This window comes from Euwallacea fornicatus, chromosome 8 (assembly GCF_040115645.1).
Source record: "Euwallacea fornicatus isolate EFF26 chromosome 8, ASM4011564v1, whole genome shotgun sequence".
In the NCBI taxonomy this organism is placed as follows: Eukaryota; Metazoa; Arthropoda; class Insecta; order Coleoptera; family Curculionidae; genus Euwallacea; species Euwallacea fornicatus.
In genome coordinates, this window is record NC_089548.1 from 632,536 (window position 1) to 652,670 (window position 20,135).

A 20,135-nucleotide genomic window follows, 5' to 3' on the forward strand; every position below is an offset into this window, starting at 1 on the left:
TTTTTTTTCACTATTTGTAAAGTACGACTCGAAGGCAAAGTTAAAATCACTCAAATTCATAAGTAAAGAACTGTCCTATATGATGCGATCTTTTTGGGTGATATTATATACATATGACGGACCCTGTATATACATAGTTTGCAAATGATACACCTTTACACTATTGAAAATGCGACATTGTGTACTTAATTATTTTAAAACTATCTAGTTAAAGGAAAAATAGACTCATCACATTTTTTTGAAATACTCTGTATGCTTTTCTGCATTGAGAAAATAGGCGCAGCACTTCATTTTACTCTATGTCTAACACTGAAAGAGATATCGGCACAGTGGCGAGACATTTGGTGTATTACTTAGATTTCTTGAAATTTAACTCCATTATTCCTATTTGCCGAGAGAATGCGCACCCAACTTGTCAAAATATTCGTACTTAAGTAATTTTCTTCTTAACCGGTGTATGTAAAAAAGCTCTAGGCGGTGTGTGCAAGAGCAAAGATTTATACAAATAATTTTCCGATAGCGTTTATATTAGTTGCGCGATCTGGAGCTATAAGGATGCATAGATCAGCAATATTTACAGTTGACCATCCCTGCATTTTCCTGATCCAATCTCATCAAAGAATGAATGAGAGAAGAAGAAATAGAGTCTCAAACACATTGTTTATAGCTAAGCTGAGTAAGATCAACAATGTGGCGTGAAATTAGAAGCCAAAGATAACTGAGTTAATTACCCGCGTCTAAGTTGAATGTTCAAAAAGATATTAAACCTAAAAGTAGAATAGGAAAATTTGTTCATAAGTAACATTATTAGTTACGTAAGAGTATTTTTTTTTAATAGGTGTAGGTAAGAATTATACTTTTTCGAAATGTCCACTTCCATATAAATTTATGTATGAGTTTAATATAAAGTATGATATAAGTTGCATCATTAGGAATCAGGAAGCTGTAATTATTCTGATGCCTTGTTTCCATTTTTATATACGTAATAAATACCGATATATTTAATAAACATATATTTTTCATTGAAACGATATATCGAATATCTTTATTCGGGATTTCCTCAAGCCAGTTTTTGTTACACTGAGGAGATAAATCCGATTTCACTACTATTCATTTGTCGGACCAGACCCATCAGACCAGATCATCCACCGTTCTGCCTGTTTACTGTTGGTAATATTTCATGTATCAGAAGTTGCGATTAGTCTTCTGTCGATTTCAATACTCTTTCAGATTTTAATACATTTCAGTCCTTCAATGTTACTGTTAGTTCGGGTTAGTTCATGGTATTTGCCTAGTGGCAGTGTTATCCCCAGTGAATCATATTAGCTCTGTTACCAGTAATATAGAGTTAATTTTAGCTGGAGCTCGAAGTGACGTATCTTCTATTCGTTCATGTTACCGAACGGCATTATGAAATATTAACAGTTTTTCGCAAGAGTTTCTTTTGGAACTGGCTTCCTGCTCGGTTCGACGCAGTATCTTGGAAACTTGTTTTTATGACTACTACGTTATCTAAAAAAATTTATCGGTATATTTATGAAACACCCCGTATTTATGTAACTGCCACCATTTGTTCGTACTAATCATAATCGAAAATACACATAGCTAATATCATTGTGAAACATTAATCATCTCTGTTTACAAGTGTGCTTGGTGTCGTTTAAGTTTTGCGTTTTTATTGCCAAATTCAGCATACGGTCGCTAATGTCTGAGATAGCAATGCTTTAAATAGATAATTACCATCTACGAAATTGATTTTTGTTGGCTTCCGATTCAATCAGATTAACAGCAACTCGGATGTGGTGTATCACGTGATGATCATTGTTTATTTCCTAGACTAATTAACTGTTTTCACATTCTCTTTTGTACCTATTGGACTGAAACCGATTTTCAGCGTTATTCGTCATCGAAAAGAGCTTAAAGATCCCAGTATCACCAAAGAAATTCATCGCAGATCATCCATTCGTTGTGATTCTGAAGGGCCAAGTATCAGTTGTAGATGAAGAAAAAGAGGATAAAATTTACTTCCAGGGTCTTCTGCTGTTCCAAGGCAGAGTGGCGAAACCAAATGTTTAAAAATTTTAATTAAATATAATAAATATGCTTCTGTATATATCTTTGCATTAATAAAGATATTATCTAAGCAAACAAAAATTCTTCTTCATAATACAGTAAAAAAAGTCTTGGGTATTAGTGAAGTAAGTTTCACAATTTTCATCCGTAAGTTATAGCTGAATGTGATTTTCATTTAAAATAAAAAAGTTATGTCGGTTTTTGACAAAACGGTACCCTTTAGCAAAAAACCAAGTACGCCATTGAAATCAATTCGAAAAAGTTCCTTAAGAATGTTTGTGTTTTACTTCAATATTGTACTAAACAAAAAAGTCATGAAGAATTTCGAAAATGGCCGAAAATCGAGAAATGCCGTCTAGCGCCGTGAACTGTAAAAATATCGAAATACGGTTTTCCCCATTAATATTTTCTCAAAAATCACGCTTTTGACATGTGCTAATTTTTCCCTCTCTAGCCGGGAAATGAGGTTTTCCTATCAAAACACTCCAAATTCGAACAACTTGTACAGGGTGGCGCATTTGCCCCTTCGGTTTAAACACAATTATAAATCAATTTTAATAATTACAATAATTATGGCCAATACTGTACGTGAAAATGTATTCTTTACGTCCAGTTGTCGAGCACTTAAGTCATAATTTTGAAGAAATATGAATATCCTGCCATATTTCTGAATCTTATTCCTTTGGTTTTTGTCTTTTGGAATTTCAAGAAAAATTTTATCTACTGCTAGTGAAATAAGAGATGAAGATCAGCTGTGAAAACATATTTTCGCTGCCGCCCATCATATTAGGAATATGCCAGGAATTTCTGATTGTGTACAGGAAAATTAGTTCCGAAGAAACTGGGAAATGATAGATTTCATACATAAGATACTTTACATAAAGTGGTTCTAAAATTTGATGAGAAATGTGAAAATAGTGTAAAAAATAGGGAGTTCCATTTAAAATAACAAAGTTGATGTTTATACCGGCAAAATGGTACACCTTACATCTGCCAAATTATTATTTAATAAAAAAAACTATAACTTTTGTAGGAATTTTTTTGACGCAACTGGCATGCTTTTCGAGACAATGGAATAGAATATCTTATTTGGAACATCCCATACATCTAAGTTACACTACGGCAATATGTGCTTGTAATTGTACAGTTGACTTCTGCTGCAAACGTAGTTATGAAGAGAATGATATCAAGCATGTCAAATTCAGTTTTATAATTTGCCATTGTTAATATTTTGAATGTTGAATGTATTCCGTACTCGGAAACTGATTAAATATTACCTCGGTCATGCGTAAATCCGACGGCCTTACTGCATCTGAAACTGCTTATAATACATTTTCCCCTTGTAGTCGTTCTACTTCTTTCAGATGTTGAGAAGTTGATTGAATTAATAAATGAATAGAAGTTATATAGGTACAGTATTCAAATGTAGTATTTTTTAATGCAGGAATCATAATGGACGAGGAATGTCTACTGATAGTTGAAGAGTTTACGGCGGATCATCCATTTCTCATCGCATTAGTTGCAAATCAGGATAATTTCGATATCGTTTTGTTTACCGGAAGACTTTCACTCATTCCTGAGTAATCGTAAACAATTATTCAACTACTATTTTAGTATTTTATATTTTTTAATCTCATTATAGATAGAGTACCGGTCAAAAGTGGATAAACTTTCAATAATTTGCTGTTATTTTATACAGTGTAGTAATATTCAAATTTAACACATATAGTGGCTACAAAAAGTACTTATACTTCTTGTGTTTTATCAGTGGAATTGATATAATAAATCTCAACGATAAAGTTAGTTTGATTGAATACTATATTAAGGATACTACAACATTCCAGTATTAAAATAGTAAAATATGACACAGGAAAACAATAAATATTTTAACAACCTATAAAAATTTATTGAAAAATCAAAATCTGAAGCCAAAAGGGTATTCGTACATCTATTATAGGAAAAACGTCATAAATAAATAAATAAAAATATGTATACACACACACTACCTGTCAAAATTTGGATACAATTAATAGAAAGTGATTTTTTCATTGAATATCCTATGATTCCCTGAACATTTTCCATTTAAACTCATACCATTCAAAAATAGCCAAGAGTTAGATTACAATTAATAATGTTGGCGAAAATTGGGAGAAAAAAATCTTAAAAACATTAAACTTTATTTTCATCGAAAAAACCATTATTCACTTTAATAATCATTTCCACGAGTCGCGGCATCCTTTCCACCAGTGTATTTAAAGTTTCCTATTGTATCGATATCCATGTACTTTCCAATTTCTACTACAGTTCAGCTGTCGATGAAGGATACAAAAGTCGGATCTTCCGATCTAATTCTTCCTATAAAAAGTCGATTGAATTGACATCAGGGAACTGTGAAGGCCAAATCGTCTTCTTCACCGTTGCAACATTCTCTTCCTCTTCCTAATTGAATCGACAGAATTATGAAATATTAACAACATTTCGCAAAAGTTTCTTTTGGAAGTGGCTTCCTGCTCGGTTCAATACGAGATTCCAACAATTTTAATTCGTTACTTTGATTGTAAAAGAATTGATTGACCACGTGAATACAATAAATTTGGAATTATGCATTTGTAAAAATGAAGGTGTTCCTAGCAAACCATTAGATCGTTCAATAATACGGGCTTTTTATACAAGGTGTTTCATAAACATACCGACACACTTTCAGTGGATGTAGGGCTCATAAAAACAATGATTTAGAACGAATGAAATTATGTCAGAAATTGCTTCATTTCTAAGATACGCAGGGTATTTAATTTTTCATTAAAAAAAAATAAAAAATGGTTTTGGAACACAGACATAAAATTGTTTTCCTTTATCTCCTCCACCTCTACTAAAACCATATAAAATTAATTTTTCTTAAATAATTCTAAAAAATTGCACTTTTAAACCTATACCGTTTTTTTTTTTGGTAGGCAAATGAACGAGAAATTGTTTTTTTTTATCTCGAAAACTACTATTTGAGCAACAAAACACTAATAGACTTTTTCATTAAGAATTAATGGAATATTATGGAAAAAATATGCATATTAAAAAAGTCAGTGGCGTACCATTTTTTCATCAAAAACATCCCATTAAATGACCGCACAGACGCCACTGGTGTAAATGGAAATACTCTGCCTACTCATCAACGTGCACACTAATCTCGCCATAGCGTGTCCAGAATTTAAGTCTGTATTACAAACCTATTTTGAAGTATTAAAAAAAATGTAATAAAAATTAAACACCCTGTATCTTGAAAGCGTAGCGATTCTGACCTGATTTTATTCGTTCTAAATATTTGTTTTTATGAGCTGTATGTCTTTTGAAAAATTTGTTGGTATGTTTATGAAACACCCCGTATTTATGTAATTGCTACCATTTGTTCGTACTAATCATAATCGAAAATACACATAGCTAATATCATTGTGAAACATTAATCATCTCTGTTTACAAGTGTGCTTGGTGTCGTTTAAGTTTTGCGTTTTTATTGCCAAATTCAGCATACGGTCGCTAATGTCTGAGATAGCAATGCTTTAAATAGATAATTACCATCTACGAAATTGATTTTTGTTGGCTTCCGATTCAATCAGATTAACAGCAACTTGGATGTGGTGTATCACGTGATGATCAATGTTTATTTCCTAGAATAATTAACTGTTTTAACATTTTTTTTTGGTGCCTATTGGAGTGAAATCGATTTTCAGCGATAGGCATAGCGACACTCACCTTTGTACTCCCAGTATCACCAAAGAAATTCATCTCAGATCATCCATTCGTCGTGATTTTGAAGAGCCACGTATCAGTTGTAGATGAAGAAAAACAGGCCAGAATTAACTTCCAGGGTCTACCGCTGTTCCAAGGCAGAGTGGCGAAACCAAATGTTTAAAAATTTTAATTAAATGTAATACGCATGTCTCTATATATCTCTTTGCATTAATAAAGATATTATCTAAGCAAACAAAAACTCTTCTTCACAATACAGTAAAAAATGTCTTGGTTATTAGTGAAGTAAGTTTCACAATTTTAACCGTAAGTCATAGCTGAATGTGATTTTCATTTAAAATAAAAAAGTTATGTCAGTTTTTGATAAAACGGTACCCTTTAGCAAAAAACCAAGTACGCCATTGAAATCAATTCGAAAAAGTTCCTTAAGAATGTTTGTGTTTTACTTCAATATTGTACTAAACAAAAAAGTCATGAAGAATTTCGAAAATGGCCGAAAATCGAGAAATGCCGTCTAGCGCCGTGAACTGTAAAAATATCGAAATACGGTTTTCCCCATTAATATTTTCTCAAAAATCACGCTTTTGACATGTGCTAATTTTTCCCTCTCTAGCCGGGAAATGAGGTTTTCCTATCAAAACACTCCAAATTCGAACAACTTGTGCAGGGTGGCGCACTTGCCCCTTCGGTTTAAACACAATTATAAATCAATTTTAATAATTACAATAATTATGGCCAATACTGTATGTGAAAATGTATTCTTTACGTCCAGTTGTCGAGCACTTAAGTCATAATTTTGAAGAAATATGAATAGGAAGAAATAGTTGCAGTCGTTGTCCTGCCATATTTCTGAATCTTATTCCTTTGGTTTTTGTCTTTTGGAATTTCAAGAAAAATTTTATCTACTGCTAGTGAAATAAGAGATGAAGATCAGCTGTGAAAACATATTTTCGCTGCCGCCCATCATATTAGGAATATGCCAAGAATTTCTGATCGTGTACGGGAAAATTAGTTAAAATGTTGTCATGTACAGTGAGTGACATTAATCTTTCAACATTTACGTTAGTAGCAGAAATACACCGAGAAAAAAGAGAAAAAGAAGATTTATTATAGATATATTATTTTTTAATTAAAACTAGGAATCTTATCAACATAAATATAACACAAAAACCAGGAATAAATAACTTAAAAACAGTCTTGTTTAGCAAAAACACAAAATATACAAACATAACATGTTACATTAATCTTTGAACACTTCCGGAATTATGGCAAATATCCTTTTGGTTACTTAATAATTTTTAATTTAATATTTGGTGTGACCACCTTTGACGTCTGTAACTGCTCTTAATCTTCGTGGCATAGATGAAACCAATTGTTCTAAGTAACTAAGCGATATTTTTTCCCATTCCTTTTTAAGATGTTCTTGCAGTACTTTCAAGTTTGAAACCGGCCTCTCACGAACTTTTTTGTCCAAATAATCCTACAAGTGCTCAATGGGATTAAAGTCTGGGGACTGGGGCGGTGTCTTGACAACTTTTGGACAGTTGTATAAGAGCCATTCTCGCGTACCGTAGGCTTTATGCTTGGACTCATTATCCTGGTAGAATCGAAATCTGTCCAGGATCCCCAATTTTTCTGCACTGAGTCGTAGATTATTTTTCAAAATATCAATGTACATTGCAGCATCCATATTCCCTGTAATAAAGTGCAATGCTCCTACGCCAGTTGCGGCAAAACATCCCCAAACTTTAATGTTACCACCACCATGTTTTACTGATGCAGTCAACTTTTTACTGTCTAGGGCTGTATTAGGTTTGCTCCATACTTTTACTTTCCCATCACTTCCAAACAGGTTAAACTTCAACTCATCAGAAATATCACATCACGCCAGAAATTTTCCGACTCAAACTGATGTTTTATTGAAAAATTTAGCCGCTTTTCTTTATTCACTGCACTAATGTAGGGTTTCCTTCGAGCAGTACCGGAAAAGTACCCCATCTCTTTTATCGCTCTACAAATAGTTGCTGTTGAAATTGTCACTCCTTTTCTTTGTGATAACTCTGTAGTTAATTTGGGTGCAATTATTTTCGATTTTTTTTCTATTTCCCTCTTCATCCAACGTTTATCGATTTCAGTCAATTTTCTCGGTTGACCTTTCTGAGGAATTGATTTGATGCGATTTTCCTTTTTGAAGCGACGTATGATTGCATAAACGGTTGTTCGTCTAACATTTAATAATTTTGGTATTTGACCACCCGATAAACCTTCATTATATTTAGAAATTACAAGTTTACGTACTACAAGGGAGGTATGTTGGCCTTTACGCGACATCACTGAACTTGTATTAAAACCTTTCTCAACTTCGATAAAAATTTTATTGATTCCCGACTAAATCCTTCTAGTTGTATCAGCAGAAACAAGTTATGACACGTAGAATTGAATGGCTTACCTGTGAGCCCTAGCCTTGTGAGCGTGTTCACAGATTAATTTAACGTATCGTTTTGTTGCAATTTTACATAATCTTCAATAAATTCGAATCCAAAGAATTGATTTTGCTCACATTTTGAGGATTTAGACTTATAAAGGGTGTTCCATCTGTTGGTCTTTTTTTAATTGTGAAAGAAAACGCACTTTTTAAGAGGAAAAATCAAAACATTTTATTGAAAGTTGTAGGTTGTTCTTTGCCATTTTATGTATGGAACACGACATCGCACATATGGCCACCACGGCTCCGTTTACAGGACATCATCCAAACATCAAAATTTTCAATGACTTTTTGCAGTATTAACGAGTCTATGGGCGCAATTTCGGTTCGAATATTGCGCTTCAGATCTTGAATTGTTTGGGGAGCATTGGCATACACTTTACTTTTCAGAAAACCCCATAGGAAGACGTCCAGTGGAGTCAAATCACACGATCTCGGGGGCCAATTGACGTCCGAATTTCGCGAAATTATGCGGTCCGTAAATTTTTCATGCAATAAGTGGATTGTTTGGCGAGATGTGTGCGCTGTTGCTCCGTCCTGCTGAAATCGAAGATCAGTGGCACCAATCCGATCAATTTCTGGCCATAAAAATTCCGATATCATGCCACGATAACAATCTCCGTTGACAGTTACGGCTTTTTCTTCACGATCTTCAAAAAAAAACGGGCCAATAACTCCGCCAGACCGTAGGCTACACCACACAGTCACATTTTCGGCATGCATAGGCTGTTGATGATATTCATGAGGATTTTCAGCTCCCCATAACCTACAGTTTTGTTTATTAACATGGCCAGAAAAATAAAAATGTGCTTCGTCGGAAAAGATGATTTTTGGTGAAATTCCATCGATTCTTTCCAGCATCCAATTAACAAAAACCCGCCGCTGTAAATGGTCAGCTGGCTTTAATTCTTGCGTTAATTGAATTTTGTATGGATGCAAATGAAGATCAACATGCAAAATTCGCCATAATGTTGTTGGCCTCAGGCCTAATTCTTGGGAACGATGTCGGATCGATGTTGATGGTTGATCACGAACACTTTCGCTCACTGTGGCCACAACATCTCGAATAAGAACTGGACGAACATGTTGGTATGCTCTGCGACCCTCCACTGAACCAGTTTCTTCAAAATTAGCAACAATTTTTCCAATAGGACGTTCAGTTGGACGTGCATGTCGACCGAAACTTTCACGTAATTTGCGAAACGTATATTTTTTTGAACGACCATTTTCGTAATAAATTTGGATAACTAAAATGCGTTGTTGTGTTGTAAGCGAAACCATATCTACAAATGGCATACTTTTGACAGTTCACATCTGCCATGGATATGAAAGTTTGTAAATCTGGCATACCTAAAATTGATAGTTCAAAAAAGGACCACCAGATGGAACACCTTTTATTTACGACCCCGAAGGAACTTTTTTGTTTTAGCTGATGTTCTTAATCATTGATTAAATTTACGAAACCTATTTAACTAACACCCTTTATTTTATATCAAATACGAAATCATGAAGTGGTGAGAACCCATCTCCATGAACCCCCTAATTTGATCTGTTTCAATGCGTAAATTGCCACTCGTCGGAAGAGTTGATGGAGCTGAAACGAAAGTTAAGGTAGAACGTACAAAGGTGCGTACAGACATACTGCAGAACATTTTCTTATTACGCATCGTTGCATTAGTAATTGTTGTGGTATGTCATGAATTTACGTGTAATATAACATCATCCAGTATTATACAGGGTGGCCCACCGAAAATTTTCTACTAAAGTTTTCAGTCTCATGACGTGGAAAACACGAAAACCCTCATAAATGTAAATTTTAATTTTGCATCCCGGAGTTTTAGTGTTGAAAGCCATAACACTTTGCGCATTGATGCCTTTTGTTGATACATAGTTCTAATTCACTGTAGACGATTTTTTCATTTTTGTCAATAATTATTAAGGATACTTTCGACTTTGAATTGGCCGTGTAAGCTTTCATAAAGAAACGACACTGGGTTTGTTGATTAATTCGTTTTAACGTAAGGGTGAGAAAAATGATAAAACGTTTATAAGTTTGGGGAAAATGCCGAAATGTTGATTATTAATGCCTTTAATATAAATACACTGGCGAGCATAAAATTCGGGTCACTTCGAAATTTTGAAATATAAATGTATTGAAAGAGAAGTGATATTTTTCACTGGCATACCGGCATTGCTTCATGAAATTTCGGATCATTGGGAAAATGTTTACGGTTCTGCATAGTTCTACCATGAAAAAAAAAGATTCATAAAATACCTTCAATATCTATGCATCCTCTTTATCAGTTCCATTCAATTGTTGTTCACTTTAGGCGAATTGGTTAAAGGTGTTCTCTTTAACTTCAAGTTGCGCTAACAGTAGAAAGGCAAAAAGAGGAGGAAATACGCGATATTAATGTCATTATGAGTTTTTTTTCGATAGCACAAAATTGTGTTCAAAAATGTTACAGTGCTTGGGTCATGGACACCTGTACAATACATCGGTTATTTGGGTACAGGATCGTGTTTTTTTTACCATTTACCCTTAACAAGCTCAAAAAACCTCAGAATCGATAAAGGCTATCCTTTTTTATTTTTTTGGAAATTAGGAAGGCAAAAATTTCAGAAATACTAAAGTGACCCGAATTTTATGCTCGCCAGTATATATGCACTCGGAGATCGCTGCGACGTATTGTACGTACTAGGGAATGATTTAATTCCCGGATTCCGGAAAGAGTAGTGTTTGAGACACTCACTATGTTTTATTTCGCGAAAAAAATCTCTTACATCACAAGTGGAATTTAACCCCCATGAGTACTCCGATGGCACTGTATGGTGAGTGAAGTGGTTATTTGAAACGTGAAATGTGTTTTGTCCAAAACTAGCAAGTGTACCAAAAATTGAACCATAGACGCGTTAGTCAAATTTCTAGCTGAGACTCTCCAATAAATGTGAGAAAATGCAGTTCATTTGAATTTCCCAAACAGTGCAACCGCCACGATTCAAATGCCAATCTTCAATTCAACAAGCGATGGTTTAAGTGCAACGAAATGGGTAACCGAAATCGAAAATTTTCTAAACACACTTAATAGAAGTGATTTCGGGAACACTAACGCGAGCAGCTAGTGGATTTATGGGCGACGCCCAGAAATGGTTCAACACTTGGCAGCCTTTCGAGAAAACATGAGAAGAATTCAAGATCTAACTACCAGTTCTTTATCCGCCTAAGAAAAAAATGTGTAAGCGGTTTCACCAGGTCAACAAATACACCAGCAATGATGCCAAAGAATATTGTGAGTATGTTAGATAGGAAATTTTCTTACTTAGAGCTCTGAACTTTGATTTATCGGAGGTTTAATTGGTAGAACTTGTGATAGGCGACATTGGAGGTGCAACGGTACAAACTGTAATATTTAATAGCGGAGCCACTACTGTAGCTGGGTTGCTATTGCTCATAAAAAAAAACTTTAAAATGGCAAATACTGATGGTAAGTCACCCCTAGTCGAACAAAACCATACTAGAATAGATAAAACATTCGCGATGATAAATCACTATATGTGGTCTCCCAGTATGGCCCCATTTGTCAAAAAATACTGTAATCATTGTTTAACTTGTATGGCGAATAAAAAAACACACCGGCTTAAAGCAAGGAACCCTACATCCCATCGAAAAAGTACCAATACCATTTCGCATTTTCTACGCTGATTGTATTTATTTAAAATCGATCAAAAGATATTTTAATTATTTTTCAAAAATCGTAATTAGAAAAATATTACACCCTGTATCTTGGAAACATTGTATTTCAGGATTTTTGTTTATAAGAATTCTTTTTCATAAAATGACGTGAGAAACCACCGCCTTAAATACTGCCGACTTCTTTAAACACCTTGTATATATGACGTACTTTTGCGCATATTGTTTCCTTTAATTAAGATAACATTTATGTACTACTAGTTATATTCGCAACAATACGAACAACTGAAATATTGTAAAACGAGTGATGTTCATTGAACTCCTTGAACCAACATAATAGCGAAGATAGGATTATACGTACCTCCGCCATTTTGGTCTCGTAGAGCCCAATTTGCCAAAAAAATTACTCAGCAAATTCCATTCATATTATTATAATAATTGAGCTACTTTGTAAATAAATATTGAGAACGGATTTACTTACCTTCTCAATTTAGTATTTACTTAGCAGATTTGGCATATTTCATGTTAATTATCCATTATGGTAACTTAGTATTATTTTTTGACTGCGTGCAGGTATACAGAGGCTCGAAACCTAAGTTAAGGAGGTCGCATTGGAAAAACTCATTTACCTCAATGAAATAATATTTATTCAAAAAAAGAATATACTGAAATTAAATGAATATTAGTATTGTGAAACCATATAATTATTATGTTCTACTTTTTATACGTTAATATTTTACTCCAATATGCTGCTTTCAAATAACAACAAATATTTATTGAATTTTACGTGCGATTTAAATGCCCCAGTTTAAATCATCCAGTTCAGAAAAAACGACACAAAACGTGTGAATTTAAATTTACGAAGTCAACACTGATTTAACAATTTTTTTTAAATTAAAGTTTTATATTTAATTAGTAACTTTTCGGTTTGGCTATTTGATATTTCTAAGCAAATTTCAATCAGGTGAACAAAATATACAGGCTGATTCCTAGGTTGATGCCTTTTTTTAACTGCGTGTAGAAGTCAATAAAACAAACAACATTTTCAAATTGCCGTTTTCAAAAATCTTAAAAATAAGAAAGTTACATCAATTCATCACCAAATCAGTACACAATTCTATCTAACTCTAAATCCTACAGGAAGAAATCGCAAGGATTTAGGTCCTCTTTAAGTTTCCTTATTAGCCACCATTAAGGAAAAATAGTTGCATCGAGCGAGATATTGCATTTTTAAAGTTAATGGTGACAACTTTGAATACATCTTTGAAGTTAAAAAAAATTATGGACTCATTTTGTTGCAAATTGGTGCAACTTTTTTATTTTTAATAAAAAAAACTCATTTCAAAATTTTGTTTGTTTTACGATCACCCTGTATAAGAGTGGGTCCTGAAGCAAAGATTAATAAAAGAAATTTAATTCTAATTTGCTACAGAAGTGGATACGGCCAAAGGGACATAGACAAAATGGTGAATAAATATCCATCAACTCTTAAACACGTCATCATTGAGCACTTCCGCAGGGAGAATAGAATCGCTAGTAAGTCCCGAGTGGCGCTCTAAAATATATACAGAAGGCGAAGAACGATAAGTTGTACAATAAATTACCAACAATATTAATCAAAATTATGCGTCAAGTTGGAAAGACAATTTGAAAAATATCAGTGTGGAGAAAGTCTAATAAAGAGCAAAATTTTTTAAAAATTGAAAGGTCTCATGAAACACGGTGAAAGTGGACTGATGTCATGATCTATCTCGTCTGCAAGAGTAGGTAGCTTGCATCTTATAAAAGGACTCATGAACCAATACATGTATTTGGATATATTAAGACAACATCTTGTTCCAAGTGCTCATACATTAGCACTTAACAATAATTAACGTTTTTGTTACGATATCAATTCCAAGAAAACAAGATATCGAGTTCGCAATTGGTTGGTTTAGAGCTTCTCAAGTGCCATTAAAATATCATCCCACTGACCAGGTTGAAATGTAGTTGAAAACTTGTGATTGACATAAAAAAATAAAGTGAAGTAATGACCCAATATCTAGCAAAAATTGTAAAAGCTCGGAGTAGCAGCATTACAACAGAAGACGCAAGAAAGCTGGCAGAATATATCAATGCCTAGACGCTTACAGGCAACCATTAATAACGAAGGAGAACCAGGTACTAACAGTACCATATTGATTTTTATGAGATTATTATCTTGGTAATGTTGTAATATTGCATTTTCTATCATTTATACGGTGATATTAAAATCAAACATAATTTAATTTTTTTTAATTCGTTTTTCAAGTGTGGCACATCTGAGGCAAAATATTAGTCGTATTAATTCAATTTTATTATATCGTTTCTTCAAAATAAGTATTGTGCCTCCGAAGTAAGTTAGTTTCTCTTAATATCGACTACATCAATTAAGGTATGAGTCACTCTAAATCGGTTGAAGTAACACGGTTATTTATTCTTTATTTCTGCCAGAATGCAGTACTTTTGTGGAGATTTTATATAATTTTTTTCGTTTCCTTGTCAGCGTTAACACGGCATTTAAATTTAAAATATAATACATTTTATCTGTAGAAAAATCTGGTCCCCAGAGATAATATAACAACCAATTTGAATTTTATAAGGTATAGCGATGGAGCTTTCGACGCACAGATTGTTACTAAACTTGAGGTATATTTTAATTCACTTGTTCACCAAATGTGATTGAATACGTTTTTTAGGAGAGTTCTAGTTTTCAGCATATGGGTTAGGGAAAAAAGACAGTCTGGTTTGGCAGACTGATCTCACTGATTCCCAAATCGCGGCATAAGAAAACAGCATTCGTGCAATCTTTCAACGTAAGAAATTCATGATAGCTAATATATGATAATTTTGTGTTGAAAACATGGACGTGATTTAGATATTACTAATGCTATTCCAAGAAAAAATATATGAATGGAAGAAATCATTACAATGGTTTATCACATTATCATGTTCACCTACAATATTTGAACTTTTTTGATAAATTTGTCTAGAAGAACAGCGATTCTAAGTAATATTGTTTGAATTACAGGAAAACGACATGATAGATGGCTATTATTCATAACAGAACGAAACCTTTTAGATTATACATTTTTAGAATTCAACCCTTGCTCAATACAAACACAACTTTGCATAGGTTTTACACAATGAGACAAAATATTAAAACTTTTAACTTATTTTTAAATCTTTATATTTGCATTAATTACAGATTAATTAAGAAATAAGCTGAATTACTGTAAGAAAAATTTATGCTACCAAACTGTCCAGAAACTCCTGTCTACCTATATCTTACTTGTGAAGGACTTTTTGTTCTTTCATATTATACACGACACACCTGACTTTTATCACTTTTTATATGAAGTAAAAACAGTAAATTTGTAAAGCTACATGATGAATTAAATGGTTCTCTTTCAACAAATTTGTCGATAAACAATCCGCAATAAAAAGGTATTGACCCAATAAAGTACAATATGTTAGAGCTACGTTAAATTTTTTTAAAGATAACGACCTTAAAGATGACGTAGTTCAAATTAGCCACTTTAGGGATGTTGATCCTGGTAGTCGTCTTATTTGATATTATTGCTAAGTTAATTAGGATTTTCAACGGGTCCATTAATGTATCATAGTTATGATTCTGAAGCGAACAGATTATATCAAAAGTTAAATGAAACTGGAACTGCATATGTCAATTGTCAGTTTTTGTTGTTGCTATGGATATTAACTGTAGTTAATTAACTACTAAAGATAGTGAATCGAGTGTTCAATATGAGATAAGCCAGAGGTACTTTTGCTATTAAGCAAAAATTGACGGAAAAAATTTCAGAGATATGCGAGATATTTATTGGCACATGAATCAAATTCTTTTGAATTTGAAGGGACAGAAATGTGCAATTCATTGACATGACCAAAATTGGTTTCTCCTAATTTTTTTTCTAATTTAAAGAAATATCGAATTCTTCACGAATAAGAAATAGGTAAGGACTGGAGAAGAAAGAACAAACTTTTGAAGTTTGAATTTTTTAGAGATATTGTAATTATCTATCAACTGTAATTAATACAAATATAGGGATTTGAGGAAAAGATGAAGTCAGTATCGACCTTAAGATTTTGTGCCATAGTGTAAACATTTATCTAAATTATATTTGTATTATTCTAGGGTTTAATAACATATGTAATTTTACAAGTTAAGTTCTCGTGTGAATAATGCCCATCCATTACATCGCGCTCCTGCAATTTAAACAGTATAACTTCTAATTACTAGACTTCTTCATAAAATACAGAAGTTTAGATTCATTTTTGACACCGAAATCAAAAACCACCCTCTTTGATAATGTATAAACAAATGTTAACGAGTTCCTATATTAATCATGGGCTGTCAAACTCATACATCTACTAATATACTTAATATCTCTTAACCGTAGATGGTGATTTAAGGTAATTTATAAAATTCCAGTGAGTTTTTCCAAAATGAAATTGCCCATTCCTAAGTTAATAAGTTGATGGCTTCCAAAAGTTCAAATGATATCTTCTAAACCTCAGCTGATTATTCTGAAATTCAAGTACTAATTAATCTAAATTAGATACCTTTTAAAATATATATGAAAATGGTATATGTGGTATAATTATTGTTACTGATGCTTATTTGTAACTTGAGGTGATTCCTTCTATCCATCAGTATATGTTATGTACAATAATGCTATGTAGAAATTTCGGAATATAAGATTTAATAAATAAGCAGAAATTTGAGGAAACAGTAATTTGAATAACTAATGATTAGACAAGTGAATATTTAAAGGTCAATTTCTGTTTAGGAACCATATGCATAATAGAGATATTTCTGTATCATTACGGTAAAAACTACCTTTAACTGAAACAGAGCAATTATTGCATGATAAATTAAGAAAACTTATAATTGTGAATTGATAATTGAACTTGACAATAGCAGTTATCTTTGCCTATGTTAGAGCAATTACAGTTAGTTGCCGTATCGTCTTTGATCCTTTAGCTTCAACACCTGAATAACATGATTGTAAGCGAAAGTTCAGCGTTAAATCGAGAAAGTTTTGATGTTATTTTTCCAGATATATCCAAAATGCGAAAACCTAAAAATAACCATGTTATGCTGTTCATGTACCGGAACATTCCCGCCCCAATTTCTGTTCCCTGAAAGTAAGATCTTACGGCAAGTATATACTGTTTACTCAAGAGGGGTATTCAGTTATTACATAGTGTGTGCAGCTTTGGCATTAATCGAATTTGGTTTCCGCTTAAATGATAAACCTCTAAGAAAAGACATCGTATATTTAAACCTCTGTACTAGTTTGCTATATATTATCACCATCGTGAGGAGCGCGGCCATACTATTCGGCTCCAGCTTCAAGAACGTAATTCAAAGCATTATTGACGCTGAAGCAAGGATGGATCCCATTGATGATGAAGTGGTATTTCATAGTATATTAGAATATACTAGTGGTTTTGAACATATTTTTTTAAGATTAAAGATCTTGAAATCAACGGTGTAAAACGTTCTAATAAGATATTAAGGAACTATGCTTTATTGATACTATTTGTATATTTTCTATATCAAGTAAGGCCGTTTATGATTGGATCTCGTGAAGTGACCAGGGGGAATATGACTATAGTGGATCGACCACTGCCTTTGTCCCTATGGCTACCTTTCGATCAGCAGGAATACTACTGGGTGAAATTTTTATATTCATTAATTTTTGCACCTAGAATTGTTTATTGTATAAGACAATGACTGTTCGGAAGTATATGGAAAAATTTCCATTTATCCGTATTGTATGTATTATTCAATTAAGTGCTGCTATTGGCTGCGACCTCTTCGAGCGATTATGAAAATAATCGAAGACCCTGTTGAAAACAAGAAAATCCGAACTAGTCTAACATCTCACTGATTTAGCCCTCAATATTAGAGATTTTTCTGAAGCTAATCATAAAGACCCTTTAAGTATCGTTCTCGCCCTGTATGTACAAGATGTAGTGCGGAAACCAAACGTTTTTTAAAATAAGTACTTTAGATACTATGCATAACTTCAACAAGATGGACGTCCTGCTCATTCAAAACTTCAGGTACGAAATTGGTTAGACAGGCATTTTCCTGAAAAATGGATAAGTAGGTTTGGGCCTATATTATGGTTACCAAAGTTGTCTGGCCTCATAGAATGTAATATCTTCCTTTAGGGACTTTTGAAGGAACAAGTGTACAAACAACCACTTCCACATAAGATTGGTGATTTAAAAAACAGAGTAATTGAAGCTGTGGCCCAAATAAATCAAGGCATTATTCATTCTATGTACGAAAATTTAAAAAGACTTGAAAAAACGTGTTGAAGTCGGTGGCTTTCAAGTGCAATCAGCAGTTGTATCTATTATTCTTAGCAGCTAGCAGTATCTTCTTTAGTTGGCTTAAGAATTATTTATCAATTACAAAAATAAAAACAATTCAAATTTTAGATTTCGAGCGTTAAAATAATTCTAAGCAACTTCTTTAAATAATGTTTGCTTAAAAATAAGAAATAATTAGTTTACTCGTAAGTCAAAACCATATGTTGAAAGATTCTAAGCTCCTCGTATAAGAAAATATTTTTTTTCTCGGGATGATAGGTACTTTGGGATCGAGCAAAACTTTTACGAAGAGTGATTTTTGTCGAACAATGCAAAATTTAGTTCATTTGTTGTATTGTCAACCCCATCCGAGGACACCCACATCAAAAACAACAATTCTATGATTATTTCAAAAACACTCAATTCCCATGCCGCACCCTTTATATGTGGGCTCGACTAGTAGCAGCATCCTATCCACGTCTCTTTATACGTTCTTTTAGTTCGTCGAATCCTTTTTCAGGTCGCTTTCATTTTTCACTCTACATATCTTACACTTGGAGCAACTGCTGTAATGAGCACCGATGTTTTAATGATTAACCTAATCACTTATCCCTCAAGACAGCTGAAAAAACTTGATCATTCGTTAAAAAATTTTGATGCCTTTAAAAATAAATTAAAAACCCTGTACGATGTTAAAGACGACGAAAAAGCTGCGGTTCTGATTTTCAAACACTTTATAGTTCAACATCGAAAAATCGTAAAGTTAGTGTTTTAATTTGTAAAAAAAGTACATATACATACATATCTTTTTTAGATATGTTGATACTTACAACGATAACATGGGCTGGTCTATGGTAGTTGATTTTATTCAGAGCTCGTTTCAAATTGCTTCACTTGTTATCCAAATCGGGGAGGTTTAGTATTTGAAACCCTTTTAAATTTATATAAAAAAAAAAACAATTAAAATAATTTTCTTAGAGTTCGTCATTTTTCCTGATATTCTCTACATTATCATTTGCTACCTCGATGATCACACGGCTGTACATGATCTACTACAATGGAAATGAACTCATGGTGTGGGTAAGTAATAAAGCGATACCAAATTTAATAAAATGGGTACTCTTTGCACATTCTCTATTACGCTCTAATCCTACTTTTTAAATGTGTAACATTCTCAGTTCTGAATGCTTGATTTTAGAGCCAAAAACTGGCATACTCAATCTGGGAAAGCAATTGGTTGGAGCAGTCTACGAAAGTTAAGTTTATGATGATCATTTTTGTATTGAGAACCCAAAAACATCTTTCAATTTTTATTGGACCATTCAGCGAAGTGTCGGTGCAGTCTTTAATTGCTGTAAATTCCTTCATATTGTTAAACTTGAGAATTTCATAACTTTTGTTTTAGGTTTTGAAAGCAACTTACTCCTATATGGTAATATTTAATAAATAAATTGCCCAAATTGAAATGTCGTAGAAAATATTTGGCTTTATAAATTTGTAATGAGCTACGACCAGCACAGTTTATTGGACACTGCACAGATTCCACGTAAAACATGAAAATATTAAAAGCATTAAATAAAACTGAAAAATATGATACTGGTGAGTTTATAGAACTTTATTTTCTTTAGCCAACAAATCTTAAATAACTGCGGAAAAAACATATGTGAATGAACATACATGTAAGCAAAATTCAAGTGCGCAAGCGCAACACATATTTCTACTTCTTGGCGTCGCCAGGCAGGATTGCAAAAAAGTATATATGTATGTACATACAGAACT

The 20,135-nt window shown here is 33.1% G+C and overlaps 2 protein-coding genes across 8 annotated transcripts in view; both read left to right on the forward strand.

Annotated features, from left to right (window-relative positions):
* Positions 1 to 20,135, forward strand: part of LOC136340822 (antichymotrypsin-2-like) — an 83,413-nt gene that overhangs the window by 44,916 nt on the left and 18,362 nt on the right. For 4 of the 7 annotated variants that reach the window (XM_066285205.1, XM_066285204.1, XM_066285202.1 and 1 more), the window contains exon 4: positions 5,796 to 6,055. The exons of 1 other annotated variant lie outside the window; for it this stretch is intronic. In XM_066285205.1, the coding sequence (XP_066141302.1) occupies positions 5,796 to 5,977 (182 nt within the window). In that variant the 3' untranslated portion in view covers positions 5,978 to 6,055. Of the gene's footprint in view, positions 1 to 520; positions 1,010 to 1,894; positions 2,114 to 5,795; positions 6,056 to 20,135 lie in introns of those variants that run through there. 2 more of the 7 variants (XM_066285196.1, XM_066285198.1) reach the window with 2 other exon arrangements.
* Positions 16,055 to 19,892, forward strand: LOC136340825 (odorant receptor 67c-like). Its single transcript, XM_066285209.1, has 7 exons — positions 16,055 to 17,449; positions 17,503 to 17,709; positions 18,877 to 19,118; positions 19,171 to 19,270; positions 19,335 to 19,436; positions 19,555 to 19,710; positions 19,762 to 19,892. Exons 1-7 carry the CDS (start codon positions 17,075 to 17,077, stop codon positions 19,804 to 19,806), a joined length of 1,227 nt encoding a protein of 408 aa, XP_066141306.1. The 5' UTR covers positions 16,055 to 17,074; the 3' UTR covers positions 19,807 to 19,892.

Bases quoted from the DNA above. Each gene is read 5' to 3' on its own strand.
- LOC136340825 (XM_066285209.1), top strand. From the start codon at position 17,075: ATGTTATTTTTCCAGATATATCCAAAATGCGAAAACCTAAAAATAACC. The intron at 19,119-19,170 runs GTTAGTGTTTTA...TATCTTTTTTAG, and splicing joins CAACATCGAAAAATCGTAAA to ATATGTTGATACTTACAACG. The intron at 19,711-19,761 runs GTAAATTCCTTC...CTTTTGTTTTAG, and splicing joins CGGTGCAGTCTTTAATTGCT to GTTTTGAAAGCAACTTACTC.